General features: G+C 40.6%; 1 protein-coding gene across 2 annotated transcripts in view; it reads right to left on the bottom strand.

The window, feature by feature from the left end:
* The window catches only part of CACNA2D3 (calcium voltage-gated channel auxiliary subunit alpha2delta 3), a 1,019,762-nt gene that overhangs the window by 268,724 nt on the left and 732,220 nt on the right, over positions 1-18,818 (bottom strand). Inside the window, exon 14 of one of the 2 annotated variants that reach the window (XM_029052258.2) lies at positions 4,637-4,654. The exons of the other annotated variant lie outside the window; for it this stretch is intronic. Within the exon in view, the coding sequence (XP_028908091.1) occupies positions 4,637-4,654 (18 nt within the window). The remainder of the gene's footprint in view (positions 1-4,636; positions 4,655-18,818) is intronic. 2 annotated transcript variants of the gene reach the window in all.

Raw genomic sequence — 18,818 nt, forward strand, 5'->3', positions numbered from 1 at the left:
TTCAGTGCAGTTCTGAGTGCATCTATTGCTGTTCAAAACAGGCTGGAGATGTGGTTTTCTTTAACTATGGTTTTGAGAAAAATACTTTTTCTCTTCCTCAGAATCTGTGAGCTAACATTAACTAATAGAATGCCAGTTGGTGTACTTAGCATCAATTCGGGATTTCAAAAAAAAAAAAAAAGATTTTCAGCAATCCCCATTTGAAAGAGTTCTGTAGTTTCACAAAATTAATTGCTCTTGGTAACTATGCTTATTTGTAGATCATATTGGAACTGTCATCTCAAACCTTTCATTCTGTTACTAACCACGGGGATCTCATCTCATCAAGCAAAAAGGACAAGTCCCCTTAAGGAAGGTTTTTTTTTTTATATATATATCTATACCCTCACTTCATCTGTCTCCTCCTTACTTCTAAATACCTAATACTGATCCATAGCAATTTTCACCATAAAAACTTGTTGAAGATCACGTGTGAATTATGTGGTGTGTATTATGGTGGAAAATGGATGTGATAGTACAGAGTGAGAAGTTCTGGGACTGTTACCTTTAAAAATATTAGGCACATAATATAATTCATAATTAAAATGGAAAAAACTGCTGCAAAATAAAAAGGGTGAAACTAAGATGGCATTTCCTAAATTGCAAATAAGCCCCAAGATTAAAGTATGTATATAGACACATAGATTCTGGAAACATTTATAGAAGAAACATTTGGAGATGATACACAGATAGACAAGAAAATACAAGTTCAGCCACCATATGGTAAAATTATTGCATTAATGACAGACTGTCTAGATTATTCATTAAAGCAACCCTGACTGACTGCCCTACCTTCCTTTAGAAATAACAAAGTAGTCTCTGACTTGAAAGCTTCTCACTGTTTTTCAATATTTTGTGGCAAAGCCCTTTTAATAATGCCATAATAATGAAAAATGGATATCAATAAGTCTCCTCCTATTGACTGATATTTGACCTCCTGTCCCATACTAATAAAGAAAATCTTATTACATTACATATTGAGCAGCATTAAATTGCTGACCAGGGATTACACCTTGACTGAAATGTCATTGCTAGTTTAGATACAATTGCCAAAAAGCTCTTCATTTTCATTGACAGGCTTGCACTGGGTTCAAGAAGCAACCTAAACACCACATTACATTTGAGTGCTTCCTCAGATCCACTATCGATTATTCAATGACAAGGCAAGAAAGATAGTCTGAGTCACTGGGAGGTCTTGGAAGTTGAACTTCAATGGACTACAGAAACAGTCCAAGAGCATTTATGTATCCAAAGATGAAGCCACTGATGAAATGATTTCCATCACATGTGAGTGTGGCTGATAAGTCCAGTGTTTGATTGCAACCCCTTCCATGTTGAATGCACTTACAGATTGCTGTGCTGCTCCATTTTCTATTTACAGTGGCAGGTAAGTTTTAATTCCCCATCTCTGTGTTCCGATGTTCCAGACATCTCTGTTCTAAGATAGCCACATGCTTTCTACTTGGAGCAGTTTGGCTACCGTCTCTCAACTATTCATTGATTCATTCATTCAATTGTCCATAGCTTAGTCACTTCATTTGTAGTTTTGATACATTGCATCTCAGCTTTTCTTCTGTTCACCCTGCTTATACTTGTCCCATTTCAGCCAACCATAAAGCAGCTGTTTGGAAATCTTGCACTCCTCCATTCTCACATACTCTACCAGTGAAGATGTGATGCCACCAAGCTCCACTGAAATGTCAGAGAACTGACTATTCTAGGACTTCATTGTTTGTAATTCTGTTTTGCCATTTGATGCTAAACATGACATGAAAGTTCAAGGAAGGGATTGTTCTTGATATCTCAATATGGCTTCTGTGGTAAGTTCAAGTCACACAGCTGTTTGACAAGGTTGGGCAGTTATTCTATTGACCTTCAGTTTCATCTGAAACTTGATGCCACCTTGGTGCCATTGTCTGTCATCAGAATCCCAAAGGACATGCTACTTTTCTTGATTCCATTTTTCTCCTTGCTGTCTATTTTTGCTCATTGGACAGGGAGCTGCCTAGGTAGCTGAATTCAGTGACAGCATTCAGCTGTGTTTAGTCAATCAGAGCTACCACTATAACCAGCCCCACACTCAGGATAGGGAGGTGGAACCTAGGAGGAGACTGACCTCAAAGTGACCCCCCCTTGAGAAGGTTAATTGGAGTAGGTACTAAAGCCTGATATATGGTATTGATTTGGAAGAGAGCAGTCAGTTGGGGTAACGATCATGAAAAATGAAGGCTGGGGGGCAAGTAGTTGGAAAAGAGAACCTCTCAGCCATTTTATAGGCAGAAGGTTAGGGAGATCAGGACATAGAGAAGGGATGAGCCATGATCTGGGAGGTCATGGGGCGGGGCATTGGAGATATGTTCCAGAAGGTTTGTGGTCCACAGTGACACTCCTATCCCTGAGAGGGAGAAATAATCAAGATGAGTATCAATGTGCTCTGGAATCTGACGGACTTCAAGTAGGTGAGACTGGAATGTGGGATGGCCTGAGAAAAGAGGGGAAAGGACCAGAGGAATGTAAGTGCCAGGAGGCCTACAAGAAAGTAGAAAAAGTCCTTGAAGGGAAAATATTAGAGACAGGGAAAGGTGATTTGGATTGGAATTCTGTTTATTTGTAACCTGATAAATGCTCTAAGAAGGCTTGGAAGGTGTCCATTGAAACATATTGAGATCTCTGATCTTGGCACCTGCCTGTGGTATGGGCTGGAGGAGAAGCTCTGAATTTGGGGGAGATGTGTGTACCTGGGAAGCTGAAGGATGGAGAGGGAGCTCTTTCGCCATGACCTTCTTGAAATGGCCTCAGGAGGGGAAGTGGTAGGCTAGTCCCCAAATGATCCCCTTGACTTTGAGGCTTGAGAGAACAGGTGTATTGGTATTGAAAAGATTAGAGAAAATTGGGTTTCACTAGGCAGAAAGCTAACTGGAGTCTGAGTGCTCCTTAAATGCCTAGCTACAGGGGCTATTTTGGCCAGGATTTGTGCTTTCTTTATGGTATTTGTAAAGTGCTCACTATGTGTTCTAAGCACTGGGGTAGATACAAATTTATCAGGTTGGATATAGTCTTTGTCTCCTATGGGGCTCACAGTCTAAGTAGGAGGGAATAAGATTTAATCCCAATTTTAGTTGAGGAAACTGAGGCACAGAAAAATGACTTGCCCAAGGTCACACAGCAAGTAATTGGCAGAGCTAGGATTAGATCCCAGGTCCTCTGACTCCCAGGCCCATGCTCTTTCCACTAGGTCGCAGTGCTGACATAGGACTTAGAACTTCTGGAATCATCACAAGAGTCTTGGTTATCTGTAGGATTTGCCAGGTGGAGACTGGCACATAACTTCAGTCATCTTCAGCTTAACTGTCATCCCATCATGTTTTGCTGATGGAGCAATTCAAAGTCATCTTCTATAGTGTGTGTTTCTAGGGCAGAGTCATTAGTATATAGGAGCTCCCATGTAAGTGGTTCAAGGACTTTTCATGATTTTTAGCTTGCTGAGTTCAGAGTTTTCCAGAAATCAGGATCATAGGTTCTAGATTCTTGTTGCTATTTTGATTATGACTGGGTAGACTAGATTTAACAATATTAAACCCAGTACATGACTGTGTTTTGCTCCATAGCCGATAAAGATTCAGACAAGCACCCTTCAATTCTGAAAGGCCAGCGGTACAATAATGGAGAACTGTGGGTAGGATCTTTCTACCAATAGGACTCACTTCATGGGGGCAGGAAGAGGGAGGCCACTGTCACAGATAGTCACCTGTGGCCCCTTGGGAAAATTAAGCATATGCACAGCAACACCCGAGAAATGAACTCTGGGCCACTCCTGGCAAAGCCCAGGCTCACTTCTAGTTCAGTGAAACTTCCAACTGCTATGTCATTTAGGTCTCCATCATTAAAGGCAGAGTTCTGGGAAGTTGGAGATCTATCAGGTTTTGCTTTGTTTCAGTTCACAGAGCTTTATACTAGACTAGAGGCTATCTATAAAGATTATGGTGTTTTCATAAAATCTCAATTATATTTGTAAATTATACAAGGATGATGCAACAGGCAAACAAGTGATGTGTTGCATGTGGCAATCTTTGTTACAATATCATTGTATGCCATGGAAACTTTGCTTATTCTACCATATCGAGGCTAAATCTGCATCGCATGGAATCTCTTGGGACAGGAACAAAGGAGATGATATATCCAAAGATTTTTGAGACAGACAGACAATGGGTACCAGTGAAAGGGTCAGATCAATCCACTACTTCAGCTTTATCTACTTACTGTAAATAGCAGGAGATGCCTGGATGGCTACATTTGTGAAATGAAGTCATGTTAGCATTATTTTCAAATTGCTGACAAGACGATTACCCTAACCTTTACACAATGGCAGGCCAAAGCTTGCCAGATGGACACCAACGCCTGTCTCATTTATCGGCCTCACTCAGTGATCCCAAGCCAAGTGGCTCAGTGGATTCTGGGCCCAGCTCATCTTGGTGCCACTCAAGCTACATGTGAACCATTTCACTGGTCATGAATGGTGCCAAATTCACAACACTGTGGAGACATGCATAATTTTTTATTTCTTTGTATGATTAAGACTTGATTGAAAATAGTTTACCTTTTGTGCCTGAGGGAGCTGAAAAATAAAGAACACAAAAAGAAAAAGCCATCATTACATGATCAGTTAATTTTAAATGTGAAAGCTAATTTGCCAAAATGTCCAAATTTCAAAATAAAATAAAAGGTGAAAAAAAACTAAATGTAACTTTAGAAAATAAATCCAAAGGGCCAATTCAACTTCTGTACTGAATGAATAGTGGTAACAACCACTAGAAATCTCTGATTCAGATAGCGCTTTTGTTAGGAATCATGGAGCAACATGCAGTTTGCCAGTATACCACAGTGCTAGGAGAGGAGCTATTTTTTTTTTCTGGGAGATATGGTACCACATATTCATTGTGAAGTTCCATCCTCCTGAACACAAATATAATTCAGTTAGAAGAAATAATTGTTTTCTTGTTTTGCAATTCACTAAGCCTTAAGCTTTTCTAGCTATTTGTTCTAAATAAACAACAAGCTGGGTCAAGAGTATTTAATTGTAAACTGAAGTTCAAAGGATAACCAGTTGTCAGTCACTAAAGTGGACTCGAATGCCCATGATATATAATGGGAAGTGGAAAGGTATAGACCACATATATTTAGAGCTTAGGCATGTTCCTGTGTGTGTAGACACACATATGCCTAAACTGTACACACAAGTGAAGAAATATTCATATTCAGGCTTGGGTTTTGAAGAAATAAAAGGAGACAAAGATAAAATGACACTAACAGTCTCTTTCTCTCTCTCCCTCCCCCCGAAAAAACAAAACAAAAAACCCCCAAGATTCCCAGGGTGGAACCAGCAGCACTAGATAAGAATGGAAACTACAGCTGCTCTTCTGCTACAATTATTGATTACTGCTATACTGGAATTCCCACTGCATTTGTGCAACACTGGCCTTTTGGAAGTTGGCTCCTATGCTGCCCAGAATTCAGCTGCACTGGCTCTTCTCAGGCTGGAGGAGCAGTGGTGTATCTGGAATCAGAGGGGAATCTAAAGAGGAGAAGGTCTGAGGGAGCAATCCTTCTTCCTCTGTATCTCACTGCTGCCATTGTTCTGACCTGTTCTCTGGTCAGAGTGGTGGCAGGGTTTGTGGGTGCAGAAGGGAAGAGGGGTGCAGAAAGAATCCCTGAGGCTGGTGTTAGAGAGCTTCTTCTCTCACTGGATTCTGTTGCCATTGCTTGCTCTCTGGATAGGGCAGCAATTACATTTGTGATCATAGAGCAGTGGGCCAGTGGCAGGAAAAGTTGAGAGAAGGAGACAACCCAGACTGAGGGCAGAAGAAGCTGATAAATCCCATTCCCTCTGTAGAAGACTGGGGAGGAGAGGCAGAGTACCTATGGGTTATAGGTGGAGCTAGCATTATATAGTTCAACAGGAATGGGATTGCATACATGTATTTTTTAGAGGAGAAAAGTTCACTCCACCTAACGTGGAACTGCCAAGAGTCACGTGAAATCACTAGGTGTGTGACATTACTGTTTTCTGACTCAGAACAACAAGGGTACAAGCACTTTCAGCCCTTTCTTGATGCTGATGGTATTTGTTAAGTGCTTACTATGTGCAAAGCACTGTTCTAAGCGCTGGATTCACAGCTGTTCACACCTCCCAGGAAACCCCATCAGGTCTTTGCTTTTTTTAGTGTAAGTTAATTTAAGACAAAGCATAGGGAAAAGAAGGGCCAGTAAGAAATTGTACTGGAGAATAAGAAAGTACTTTTTAAGAGCTGATGTTGTCATAAAATATTATATATCCTTTAGACCAATAAAAAGGAAAATAAGAAAACTACATTTAAAGAGCATTGCAGTATGATAGATGTGTGTTCCCACAAGAGTGTGTTTTACATGACAGCTTATAGAGCACAAATACAAAGGTTTCCTTGGGAATTATGGATGTTTGATGAACTAAAACATAAATATCAGAGTTAAATCTTCATTAACAACCAGACCACAAGTTAGAACTGCCTCAGGCCTTTCTGAAAGTGTACTTTTTTTTTTCCTCCTATAGTTCTCCAATTTAGGCACATGAGCAGGAAGCTTGATATGAAAATGACAGGGTATGCATTTGTGTTGATGTCTTCAGATTCTATAAATGCCCTAGAGCTCCCCTCATAACAAAGATTTTCTAAATAAATCATTCATGGAAATAAAGAGTGACCTCCCTATGAGTACTTTGAACCAATATAAATGATAGCACTGCATCCTACTTCTAAAATTCTGTAATCGTACAGTACCTTATGATCATGTTGTGAATTCCATAAAAGTAATCTGTTGCTAAGAAAATATCACTGTCCTAACATTTAAAATGGAAAAAACCGAGAACCCAAACATATAACAATTTGCCAAACATCACATAGCTAGTTCCCAGCAGAGCCAAACTGTGAAGTCACACTTTCTGAATGTCTAGTTTTGCAGGCCACTCTTGCAAACCAAATGACCACTGTACATTATAATTGTTTTTGACCCTGCCACTTCAGGATATCCCAATCCTGTGGTGGGGCCAGAGCCCATATTAATCCAGATATGAGCATGAAACAAGCCATAACGAGAACACCTTATTCCACAAGTCACTACTCCTCTTGGAAACCTGATTTTGGGGAAAGAGATCTTTAAGAAGGAGTCAATCTTGCTGATTTAGAAGATGCATTTAATACAATTTAAGACAATGATAGTTGCACCAATAATCAGGGTAAATTAGTCTGTAGTTACCTTTGGACACCTTTATGTGTATCTGCTTCAATTATGAATGGCTTCCCAAATTCAGCATGGCTCTCTGGACTGACAATGGGTCCAAAGAAAACTGAAGTCATGTACTAGCCTACATCCATGAAGCCCTACACACAACTAAGTAGTTTCATGGGCAACAAAGAACTTAAATCTGTTACTCAATTTGGTTACTTACACAGTAGGATATAAAACAGTGACAAAGGGGCAGAGAGTAGAATAAAAAAGGGCAACAGGGCAGACTGTTATTTGGAGTGTGGCAACAAAGAGGCATCAAATTTGGCACCCTCACTTGTTTGTGGTGGCATCAAGTTCCATCAAAAGTTGAAGATCTAAAAGGCTTTAGTGCTGTCCAACATTTTTTTTTTGTAGATCTGGCTCTTCCATAGAAGATACCTCCAATTTTGTAAACAGTTTCACCAGCTTCATCTGAGAACTAATAATAATAATAATTATGGTATTTGTTAAATGCTTACTATGTGCCAAGCACTGTTCTAAACTCTGGGGTAGATACAAGGTAATCAGGTTGTCCCACGTGGGGCTCACAGTCTTAATCCCCATTTTACAGATGAGGGAACTGAAGCACAGGGAGGTTAAGTGATTTGCCCAAGGTCACACAGCAGACTAGTGAAGGATCTGGATTAGAACCCAAATCCTCTGACTCCCAAGCCTGTGCTCTTTCCACTAAGCAATGCTGCTTCTCAATGTGAAGCTATACTCAACAAACTATTCTCAAGGTTGAGCTATACTCAAGGTGAAACAGCAGGGCAAGACTACCAAAATGTGAACCTGGAATGCAGCCAGCTCACCAGCATTGAAACAATATTCGCAGAATCACAGTTTCTCTGGGAAGGAAATGTGAGAAGAATGGAGAACAGGGTACCCAAGCAGGGGTGCTGTTTGGTGAGCTGAAAGGGAACCCATGCAAACCCAGAGGGCAAAATAAAAAAATTGAAGACCTCGTGAACCACAGACTCAAACAGTGCAACATAGCAGTGGACTTTTGAGACCAACACAGCAGAAAGACCAGCCTGGCAGGTGGTAGTCAGAAGCAAAGGTTTCATAAAGATCACGATATCAAGAGGGAAGGTTAAAGAGAGACAGGCCCTGTTCAGGGCAAAAACATTAGCATAGCATGGATTTACCTTTACATGGAAACAATGTAGAAGGGAGAGTTGGTCATGCATCAGTCTTTTCAAAAACATTTGTACACATGGATAGGATCTCACTATCAGTAGAGTCATCTTCAAAAACAAAGGACAGTACGCATGATACACAGGAATGCACACAGACAGAAAAGGAAGCTTTTGGAGCTTAATATATTTGAAAACAGATTGAGGAATTGAACATTCGAAAGACAACTAAGGAAGATGCAAATGCAAAAGTTGAATGAAATTACGAGAAAATTTGATGTACAGAATTTAATTGTGTTTTTCTTGTTTTTGTTTTTTTACTGGCCCTCTGCTTTGGCCCTTACAAACAATGGATACTTCTCCAAATACCGTGATGTTTGTTTACGACCATATTCTTGCATTTACAAAATTATATATTTTATTAATTTAAATTTATATGAATAGATATGTAGGTGAAATAATATATATGAAATTATTTTTAATGTTGTCCCTCCTACTTTGACTGTGAGCCCCATGTGGGTCAGGGACTAGGTCCAACCTAATTAACCTTTACCTACTCCAGTGCTTAACAAATATCATAAAAAATATCCTGAGGCATTGAGGTTACTATTGAATTGAGTATTAACTGAAAAGTCCTGATCATGTTATATCACTTCCTAAATTTTACCCTTTTTTTTGTATGTGGGGAGGGAGTTAAATAAACTTGAGAAGAACAGAAAGAAATAACTGTAAGTATGGAACTGGATTTGCTACTCTATCAGAGGATTTTAATCAGTCCTCAAGATAGCTATCTTGTAATATAAAAAGCATCTTGCTTTAACGTCATCTTTAGATACATAGTAAAGCTACTACCATCAGAGTCTGTAATAAGAATTACTCTCCAAATGAGTTGGCTGTTCCAGTACACTATCCATTTTCATTTACATCCTCTAAAGTTGGGATCAAAGTGCTTCATTAAGTCATCATCTTTGTGGTTTACCTATAAATCATCTCCTTGATAATGCCTTCAACCTCCACAGTAACAGCATGACCCGCATGCCTGTCAGAGTACAGAGCCAAGTAACATTTGCAGATTCTTTTTAAATAGAAGATTATTTCTTGATCATTCTTTTGGCAGCATGCAGGCAACAAATTTCTCTCAAAACTAGTAGTAGTTCCCACCTCTATGTAAATCTAATAGACATTGCTTCTGCCTGAGCTTTATTTGAATGTAGCCAAAGGTACACTCCTACACTACACTACAGAAAATATCAAAAAATGAAAAGAGCTTTCCCCTGTAAACTCCCAGGCCCTCCTTGGACCCTCAAGATTCCTGAGGTGGGGGACCAGTTCATGGTTGAATATAAGCATTGAATGAGAGAGATGAGTTGAGGATAATGCCAAGGTTCTGGGTCTGTGAGACAGGGAGGATAGTGGTGCTGTCTACAGTGTTGGGAAAAACAGTGGGTAGAGAGGGTTTGGGTGGGAAGATTAGGAGTTCTGATTTGGACATGTTTACTTTGGGGTGTCAGTGGGACATCCACATAGTGGTGCCCTGAAGGAAGGAGGAAATGCAAGACTGCATTGTATTGTACTCTCTCAAGTGCTTAGTATAGTATTCTGCATACAGTAAGCACTAAATAAATAATAATCAAAGAAACTGATTGACGCTAAACTCCCATACTGCCAAAGTCACTTTTCTACATCATGACTGCTTGCTGTTGAATGATCAGAACTGTTGGCTTGAATTAAAACTTAATTTGCTAAAATGTTTCATAATTTACATGTGTTGTGCAATTCCTCTGAGCCTGTGAGCTTGGAGAGCAATGTTTGCAGTCAGAGAGAGAAATATTGTTGCTCTGAAAAGTTGTGTTGTCTGGAGACTGGAAAGAGATCAATCAATCAAGATTTACTGGGCACCGACTGTGTGCAGAGAATTGTAACAATAATAATACGTGTGGTATGTGTTAAGTGCTTACTATGTTCAAGCACTATAGTAAGCACTGGGGTAGATACAAGTCAATTAGGTCAAACACAGTAATAAAAATAATAATAATGTTGGTATTTGTTAAGTGCTTACTATGTGCAGAGCACTGTTCTAAGCGCTGGGGTAGATACAGGGTAATCAGGTTGTCCCACGTGAGGCTCACAGTTAATCCCCATTTTACAGATGAGGTAACTGAGGCACAGAGAAGTTAAGTGACTCGCCCACAGTCACACAGCTGACAAGTGGCAGAGCTGGGAGTCGAACCCATGACCTCTGACTGCGAAACCCCGGCTCTTTCCACTGAGCAACGCTGTTTCTGGTACTGGTATCACATGGAGGCTCACAGTCTAAGGAGGAAGGAGAACAGGAATACCATTTTGCAGATAACAAAATGAAGACACAGAAGTTAAGTGACTTGCCCAATCTCACATGGCAGTCAAGTGGCAGAGCCAGGATTAGAAGCAGGTTCTCTGTCTCCCAGGTCAATGTCCTTTCTGGCCATGCTGCTTCTGTATCACACACTTGGGAGAGTACAGTAGAGGTAAAAGACAGGATCTTTGCCCTCAGGAGTCTACAATCTAATGAAAGTGTTAGGAAAAAAAATAATTTAACAGCTAGAAGGCAGAAGAGACTGGAGAGGTGGATAAGTAAATCTAGTGGAAATGGTGCAGACTTGGGAGTCAGAGAAATTGGGTTCTAATTCCAGTTGTGCCACTTGTCTTCTGCATGACCTTAGGCAAGTCGTTTAACTTTTCTGTGCCTCAGTTACATCATTTGTGAAATGCCGATTAAGACTGCATGCTCTATGTCGGACAGGGACTGTGCCCAACCCAATTATCTTTTATCTACACCAGTGCTTAAGAATAATAATAATAATAATGGTGGTATTTGTTAAGTGCTTACTTTGTGCCAAGCACTGTTCTAAGCGCTGGGGTAGATACAAGGTAATCACAGTGTTCCACAGTCATAATCCCCATTTTACAGACATGGTAACTGAGGCACAGAGAAGTTAAGTGATTTGCCCAAAGTCACACAGCTGATAAGTGGCAGAGCCAGAATTAGAACTCATGACCTCTGGCTCCCAACCCTGTGCTCTTTCCACTAAGCCACGCTGCTTAGTAGAGTGCCTGCCACACAGTATTCGGCATGTATTAAGTGCTTAACAAATACCATTAAAAATAATAAAAATGAAGTGCTTAAATAGAGTACATAATGCAATATGTACAAAAGTGGTATGGGTGGCCATGATTGAGTAAGTGCACAAGTGTTAAGGTGGTAGTTGGAAGGTTATGACCCTAGGAGAAGACAATAAACTGTGGAAGAGATGAGATAGAAGTAGGGATTTGAAGATGGGGAGAGCTGTGGTCTTGTGGATCTGAGATGGAGAAAGAATTCCAAGCAGGAGGAAGGAGAGTATGAACAAGGGATCAGAGGTGGGAGAGTCCAATGACTCTAGTAAGGAAATCTGAGGGGAGGCATGCACTACCTTGAATAATAATAATAATGATGGCATTTGTTAAGTGCTTACTATGTGCCAAGCACAATCAATCCTGATCCAGAATCTATCCTGATCCATGGGCTCTGGAGAATTATGTGAAGGTAAGGGAAAGGAAAGAGCCTCAAAGGAAAGCCTGCACGATATGGGAACCATTTAGAGCAACTCCCAAAGTAAAGGAGCACACAGGAGAAAAACAAGGAAAACTGAAGAACTCAAAAGGTAACGTCCAGAAAAGAAACACAAAGAAAAACAAAGAGAAATTAAAATATAATCAAGAATCTGCAGAAAAGCCATTATTTCAGTCACCAGATGTTTTCAAGGGGAAATCTGTTGGGATCTGCCAAACCGTAGAACCACAAAGAAGTCTAGAAGTCTGGGAACATAGTTCCGGAGTTTTGAATGGTCCATTCCAGATTCATTCTATGAAGACCAATGCAAAAACAGCCCATGGGTTGTAAAATCTTTCATATTAATGGAGGTACCCCACAACCATAAATCTGTATTCTAAAATTTTATGAATTCTTTAAAAAAGAGAAAATTATAAACTCAGAGCAGCCTTGTAGGGAGCAGGCTGTTCGGTAGATGGAACAAATGTGTTTTCAGTTTGCTCTGCAGTATCTAATGTACTACCCTTATACATTAAGTCTTGCAAAATTTCCAGTTACAAAATTCGAAGTAATTTTTGAAGGATGCACAAAAATGACCTTAAGAAACGACCCAACTCTGTCATGTTTTCCAACAACTTTAAATTGCTACACTAAATTTTTATGGCTGAATTGTAAATGTTTCAAAATAGGGCTTCTGAGTGCAAAGGCTTCCATGCTGACAGTTAATTATAGTGAGAAGTGTGCTCCACAGGACAATGAGATTACAAAACTTTGTGGAAGCTCGCTATTTTGCTAGAACAGAGGTCACAGTCAGAGCATCAGACTATAGGCAGTTTGGAAAATTGCACCACAATCATTAGGGTAATTAGATTCATCACTATTAGAGAACTCATATATTCATGTACTTTACCGTTCCAGGAACATGCGGCCTACTGTGCAATAACCACAGAAGAGAACTGATTCCTATTTTCTTTTGCAGGCCTGTTTCTGGGATTCGAGACAAAGTATTGGTTTCACTCAGACTTGTCACCAAGTTTTATAGATTTTAAGAGAACCTCGATCAAGGTCCTCAAAGCAAATGACATTATTTAACAATTCCCAAAGACAAAAGAGACACTTAATTGTTTCACATAATTTCATTCTTTTAAGGCTGTTGAGAAATATCCCAAAACCCAATTCTACAAGATTGGCTAACTGTATCAAGAAGAGAAATGGCATAACTTAAATATTGTTTAATAGGAATCCATAGTGATAGCCAAGAGGTCTTGACTATATTATGAAAAGCTAACCTTATCCCTAAAAGTGCTTGGGCTTTCCTGGAAGACCAGAAGGAGACCCTGACTACATAATCCTTACTCTCAGTCCCTGTTTGCATCAAGATTCGTGCAGTGCTTGGCACTTAGTAAGTGCTCAATAAATACCACCGATGATTGATGATGTGAATCAGTTGTCTGTGTATGAGGAAACTTTGTTTTCCTGATAATCTGTTAGCTTCATTAAGGCTAGTATTCATAAACCTATGATACGAAGTTTATTATTAAAGCCATTTTCAGCTTCTAGGAAGATGCAGAGTTCTCTTTGGAGTAGGTTTCATTTCAAAGTATGGGCAGAAGTGAAAAAAACTTTTCAAGGACTCTGCTATATTGCGATATTATAGTGAAGGGGTTGGAGACCAATTGTACCAAATGGACCACAGAACCAATTTGTATGAACTCTAATTTTAAAGCAAGTGGAAAAGTAACTTAAAGAATAAAAAGAGGAAAAAAGATCAGCCCAATAAAAATAGATCATTTGGCAATTTCCTTGAACTTATATTCCTCAACTGCCTCAGTGAAATCTGTACTGAAATTTTTCTTCTTGAACTTTAAGCATAAAATAATCAGGCCTATGGCCAGTTCAGTAAAATTCATTTCTAATATTTTTTATTCATCTGACCTTTGAAAAATGACATAAAGCACATGCGGTGTAAAATTTGATGTATGGTCCCTTGGCTAGAGCTTTCTCAATGTAGCAATATAACCATAACTGCATCTGACTAATGGTCGGTTGAAAAAATTCACAAAGATCACCTGCTTCCTAATGATCCTCACACATTAACCATCTAACAATAGCTGAATTTTTGACTGACATGATAGAATTCATAGCAATTACAGATTGGATTGGACTGGTTCAGTCAGGATGCTTTTTCTGGGAGGGTACACCCTTGTGACAGCTCTCAATTGGCCCAAATATCCACCTGGTTTACAGATGCTGCCTGGGATTTCTCACAGGTCTGGGTTCTCACCCTGCCACTACCCTGCCTTGGCAGGGCCTGAAGGATCTCAGGGTAGCAGCAGTTGCAGGAGGATGTTGGAGGTGTGTGGAGGATGGTAAGGCCCTAATGCTGTCTGAAGGTGGATGAGTGTGCTGATGTCAGGGATTATGGGGTGAGCTAGGAGTGGGGGCTAGAAGTATAGTTTTCCAGAAACACTGATCTTGTCCGCACAGTAGATAATCTTCACTACCATTGGATTAGGGCCTGATCTCAGACTTGTCCTACAAAGATTTGGACCAAAAATGACTTTGATCAAACTACCAGTCAGCCAGTCATTAGTATTTACTGTGCATTGACTATATAGGGTACTGTACTAGGCACTTGAGAGGTTTGACTGAGGAATAAACACCATCCCTGCCTCCAAGGAGTTTAAAATCTAATAAAGGAGACACATGTTGCACATATAGAATGGGAACAAGGAACAAGGGGAAAAGCATAGTTACAGCCAGTTGCAACAGAAGTGAGCAAAAGATATATAAGTAAGCTGAATAAACTAGGGTGGCTGATGGGATGACATGGCCAAGGAGATGGGGATCATTTAGGGAAAGCTTCTTGAAGGAGATATCTCTTTAGAAACAAACACTGATCAGGAAGAGTAAAGCTGAAGTATGGACTGGAGTGGGGAGAGACAGGAGGCAGAGAGCTCAGCAAGAAGGCTGATGCAGTAGTCAAGCTGATGCAGTCATCAGTGAGAGCCATGATTTGAGGATAATGCCTAGGTTACGGGCTTACAAGACAAGGAGGATGGTGGTGCTGTCTACAGTGAGGGGAAAATCATTGGGAGGACAGGGTTTGGTTGGGAATTAAGAAGTTCTGTTTTGGGTATGTTAAATTTGAGGTGACAAAGGGGACACCCAAGTAGAGATGTTGAAGGAAGGAGGAAATGCGAGACTGTAGAGAGGGAATGAGATTAGGACTGCAGATGTAGATTTAGGAATCATATGCATAGGGATGGTAGTTGAAGCCATGGGAGTGAATGAGTTCTCCAATGGAATGGGTGTAGATGAAAAATAGAAGGAGATCCAGAACTGAGCCTTGAGGGACTCCCTCAGTTACTTAATATCAATGGGATAAAAGGAACTTCATATCAACAGGTTTTTTTTTACCTTCTATGCTCTGTTCTCGAAGAGAAAAGAAGTCAAATCTTACACAATTGCTTTTAAATTGTAATCCTTGATTACACACTGCTAGGAGCTAGCTAAGGAGTAACATTCACACATCAGTAATAGAAGAAATAAAGCCAAAAGCAGTGGGCCAGAAAATAATGTGACCTTTTGATACAGTTAAGACAAAAACGAGGCAAGGGAAGTTATACTAGACAAACTGTTCTAAACAAAGCTTGCATATCTCTTTCATCTAGAGCATGTATAGCAGGAACAATCAGAAAAAAATAAGAACTCATGTATTCCTGGTATAATCAGCTCTTTCCAGAAAAAGTAGAAGAAATCAAAATGATTTTGAAATTTATTATAGAAAACAATATCCTAGACTTCTTTGCCTCTTTTGGAAAAAGAAAGGGTACCACAAATTCTCCCATGGGCATTCATCAGCTAATATTTCAAAAATCTTTCCATGTCCTTTAAGAATGTTACACATGAATTATTTGCTATGCTTTTATCATTTTGGGGTAGTTTTATTTTGCCAAAATGAGTTCAAAATGTATCCAAGTTTTTCCACATCTATTATTCATCTTTCAATTTGTATTGGACTGACTCACAGTTCTTACCACTATGGTATAAACACAGGCTCTTGTTTTTATGTTTTTTGCAGCTTTGCCTTCTCAAAAGCACGATTTTGAGGTTGATGCCCCATGTATGGATACCCAGTCTGTTCAAAAGGTAAGGGCCTTCCTGTGCTTCTCAAGGCAAGCAAACACCCACTGGGACTTTATGAAGGAGAGAAGGCTGAGTGTTTGCTGAACCTGGTGCTTTAGCTAGTGGTCGACAACTTCACAGCTTCATCCTAGGCTATGTGTACACCATTGGTAATAAGACAAAGGTTAACAGGGAAACTATGCTGTCATCAAATTAAAGCTAGTGAAATAATTTGTTTGTTGTTGATTCTGTTCATTACTGACTTCAATTCAGCATTACAAATTAGAAGAAAAGGCAGTGAAGTCATTTTTTTAATGGCATTTGTTAAGCACTTATTCTGTGCCAGGCACAATACTAAACTCTGGGGTAGGTATAAGCTAATCAGGTTGGACATAGTTCATGTCCCACATGGGGCTCACAACAACTGAGGCACAGATATGTTGTAACTTTCCCAAGGTCACACAGCAGACAGGTGGCCTAAATTGGGATTAGAATCCAGGTCTTGGGACTCTAAGGCCATGCTGCTTCTCAGACATTCTCCCCCAAATACTTGAGTGTCTCATTGTAGAAAGAACCATAAGCTTCTTGCAATGCTGATAATGACTATAGCCACACAGCAAATATCTCTAGTGTGGAGAGAGCTACTGATTGGGCAACTGTATCAGCAGTCATACCTCCTATGTGTATTCTTGATACCTGATAGATGTACTAGGAGCATTATCAACAGTCTATTTTGAGCACCTTCCCTATGTAGAGCACTGTCTGCAGCACTTGAGGAAGAAAAAGAATAAGTGAAAGATGCAATCCCTACTCTAAATCTAATAGTAGAACCAATTTGCTAGCTGGAGAATGACATTTAAAAGATCATTCAATCGTATTTATTGAGTGCTTACTGTGTGCAGAGCACTGTACTAAGCGCTTGGGAAAGTACAACACAACAATAAACAGTCAAATTCCCTGCCCTTCCTTGTTGTGAAGGAGTTCATTAGGGAGGACCAGAGATTTACCTTTAGTAGGACAGTCAGTGGTAGAAGTGAGAATGAAACATCACTGAACTCTAGAAAAATGATTCATTCATTCAATAGTATTTATTGAGTGCTTACTATGTGCAGAGCACTGTACTAAGCGCTTGGAATGTACAAATCGGCAACAGATAGAGACAGTCCCTGCCCTTTGACGGGCTTACAGTCTAATCGGGGGAGACAGGCAGACAAGAACAATGGCAATAGAGTCAAGGGGAAGAACTTTTCGTAAAAACAATGGCAAATAAATAGAATCAGGGTGATGTACATCTCATTAAACAAAATAAATAGGGTGATGAAGATATATACAGTTGAGCGGACGAGTACAGTGCTGAGGGGGTGGGACGGGAGAGGGGAGGAGGAGAGGGAAATGGGAGGAAAAGAGGGTTAAGCTGCGGAGAGGTGAAGTGGGGGTGGTAGAGGGAGTAGAGGGAGAAGGGGCGCTCAGTCTGGGAAGGCCTCTTGGAGGAGGTGAGCTTTAAGTAGGGGTTTGAAGAGGGGAAGAGAATTAGAATGACGGAGGTGAGGAGGGAGGCCATTCCAGGACCGCGGGAGGACTTGACCCAGGGTTCGACGGCGGGATAGGCGAGACCGAAGGACAGTGAGGAGGTGGGCGGCAGAGGAGCGGAGCGTGCGGGGTGGGCAGTAGAAAGAGAGAAGGGAGGAGAGGTAGAAAGGGGCTAGGTGATGGAGACCCTTGAAGCCTAGAGTGAGGAGTTTTTGTTTGGAGCAGAGGTTGATAGGCAACCACTGGAGGTGTTTAAGAAGGGGAGTGACATGCCCATAACGTTTCTGCAGGAAGATGAGCCGGGCAGCAGAGTGAAGAATAGACTGGAGTGGAGCGAGAGAGGAGGAAGGGAGATCAGAGAGAAGGCTGACACAGTAGTCTAGCCGGAATATAATGATCAGGGCATACTGCACACTTCATTCATTCATTTGTATTTATAGAGCACTTACTGTGTGCAGAGCACTGTACTAAGCACTTGGAAAGTACAATTGGGCAACAGATAGAGACAATCCCTACCCAACAACGGACTCAGAGTCTAGAAGTGGGAGACAAACAAAGCAAAACAAAAATATAGGCATCAATAGCATCAAAAATAGATAAATACAATTACAGACATATACACATCATTAATAAAATGAAAAGAGTAATAAATATGTACAAATATACACAAGTGCTGTGGGGCAGGGAAGGGGGTAGAACAGAGGGAGGGAGTAGGGGCGATGGGGAGGGAAGGAGGAGCAGAGGAAAAGGGGGGGCTCAGCCTGGGAAGGTCTCCTGGAGGAGGTGAGCTCCCAGTAGGGCTTTGAAGAGGGGAAAAGACCTAGTTAGGTGGATGTGAGGAGGGAAGGCATTCCAGGCCAGAGGTAGGACATGGGCCAGGGGTCAATGGTGGGACAGGTGAGAATGAGGCACAGTGAGGAGGTTAGCGGAAGAGGAGTGGAGTGTGTGGGCTAGGTAGGAGGGGGCAAGGTGATGGAGAGCTTTGAAGCCAATAGTGAGGAGTTGTTGCTTCATGCGAAGGTTGATAGGCAACCATTGGAGAGTTTTGAGGAGGGGAGTGACATGCCCAGAGCATTTCTGTAGAAAGAAACCCATTTAAAATTTCCTAAACTAAT

Source organism: Ornithorhynchus anatinus, chromosome X1, assembly GCF_004115215.2.
Source record: "Ornithorhynchus anatinus isolate Pmale09 chromosome X1, mOrnAna1.pri.v4, whole genome shotgun sequence".
Classification (NCBI taxonomy): Eukaryota; Metazoa; Chordata; class Mammalia; order Monotremata; family Ornithorhynchidae; genus Ornithorhynchus; species Ornithorhynchus anatinus.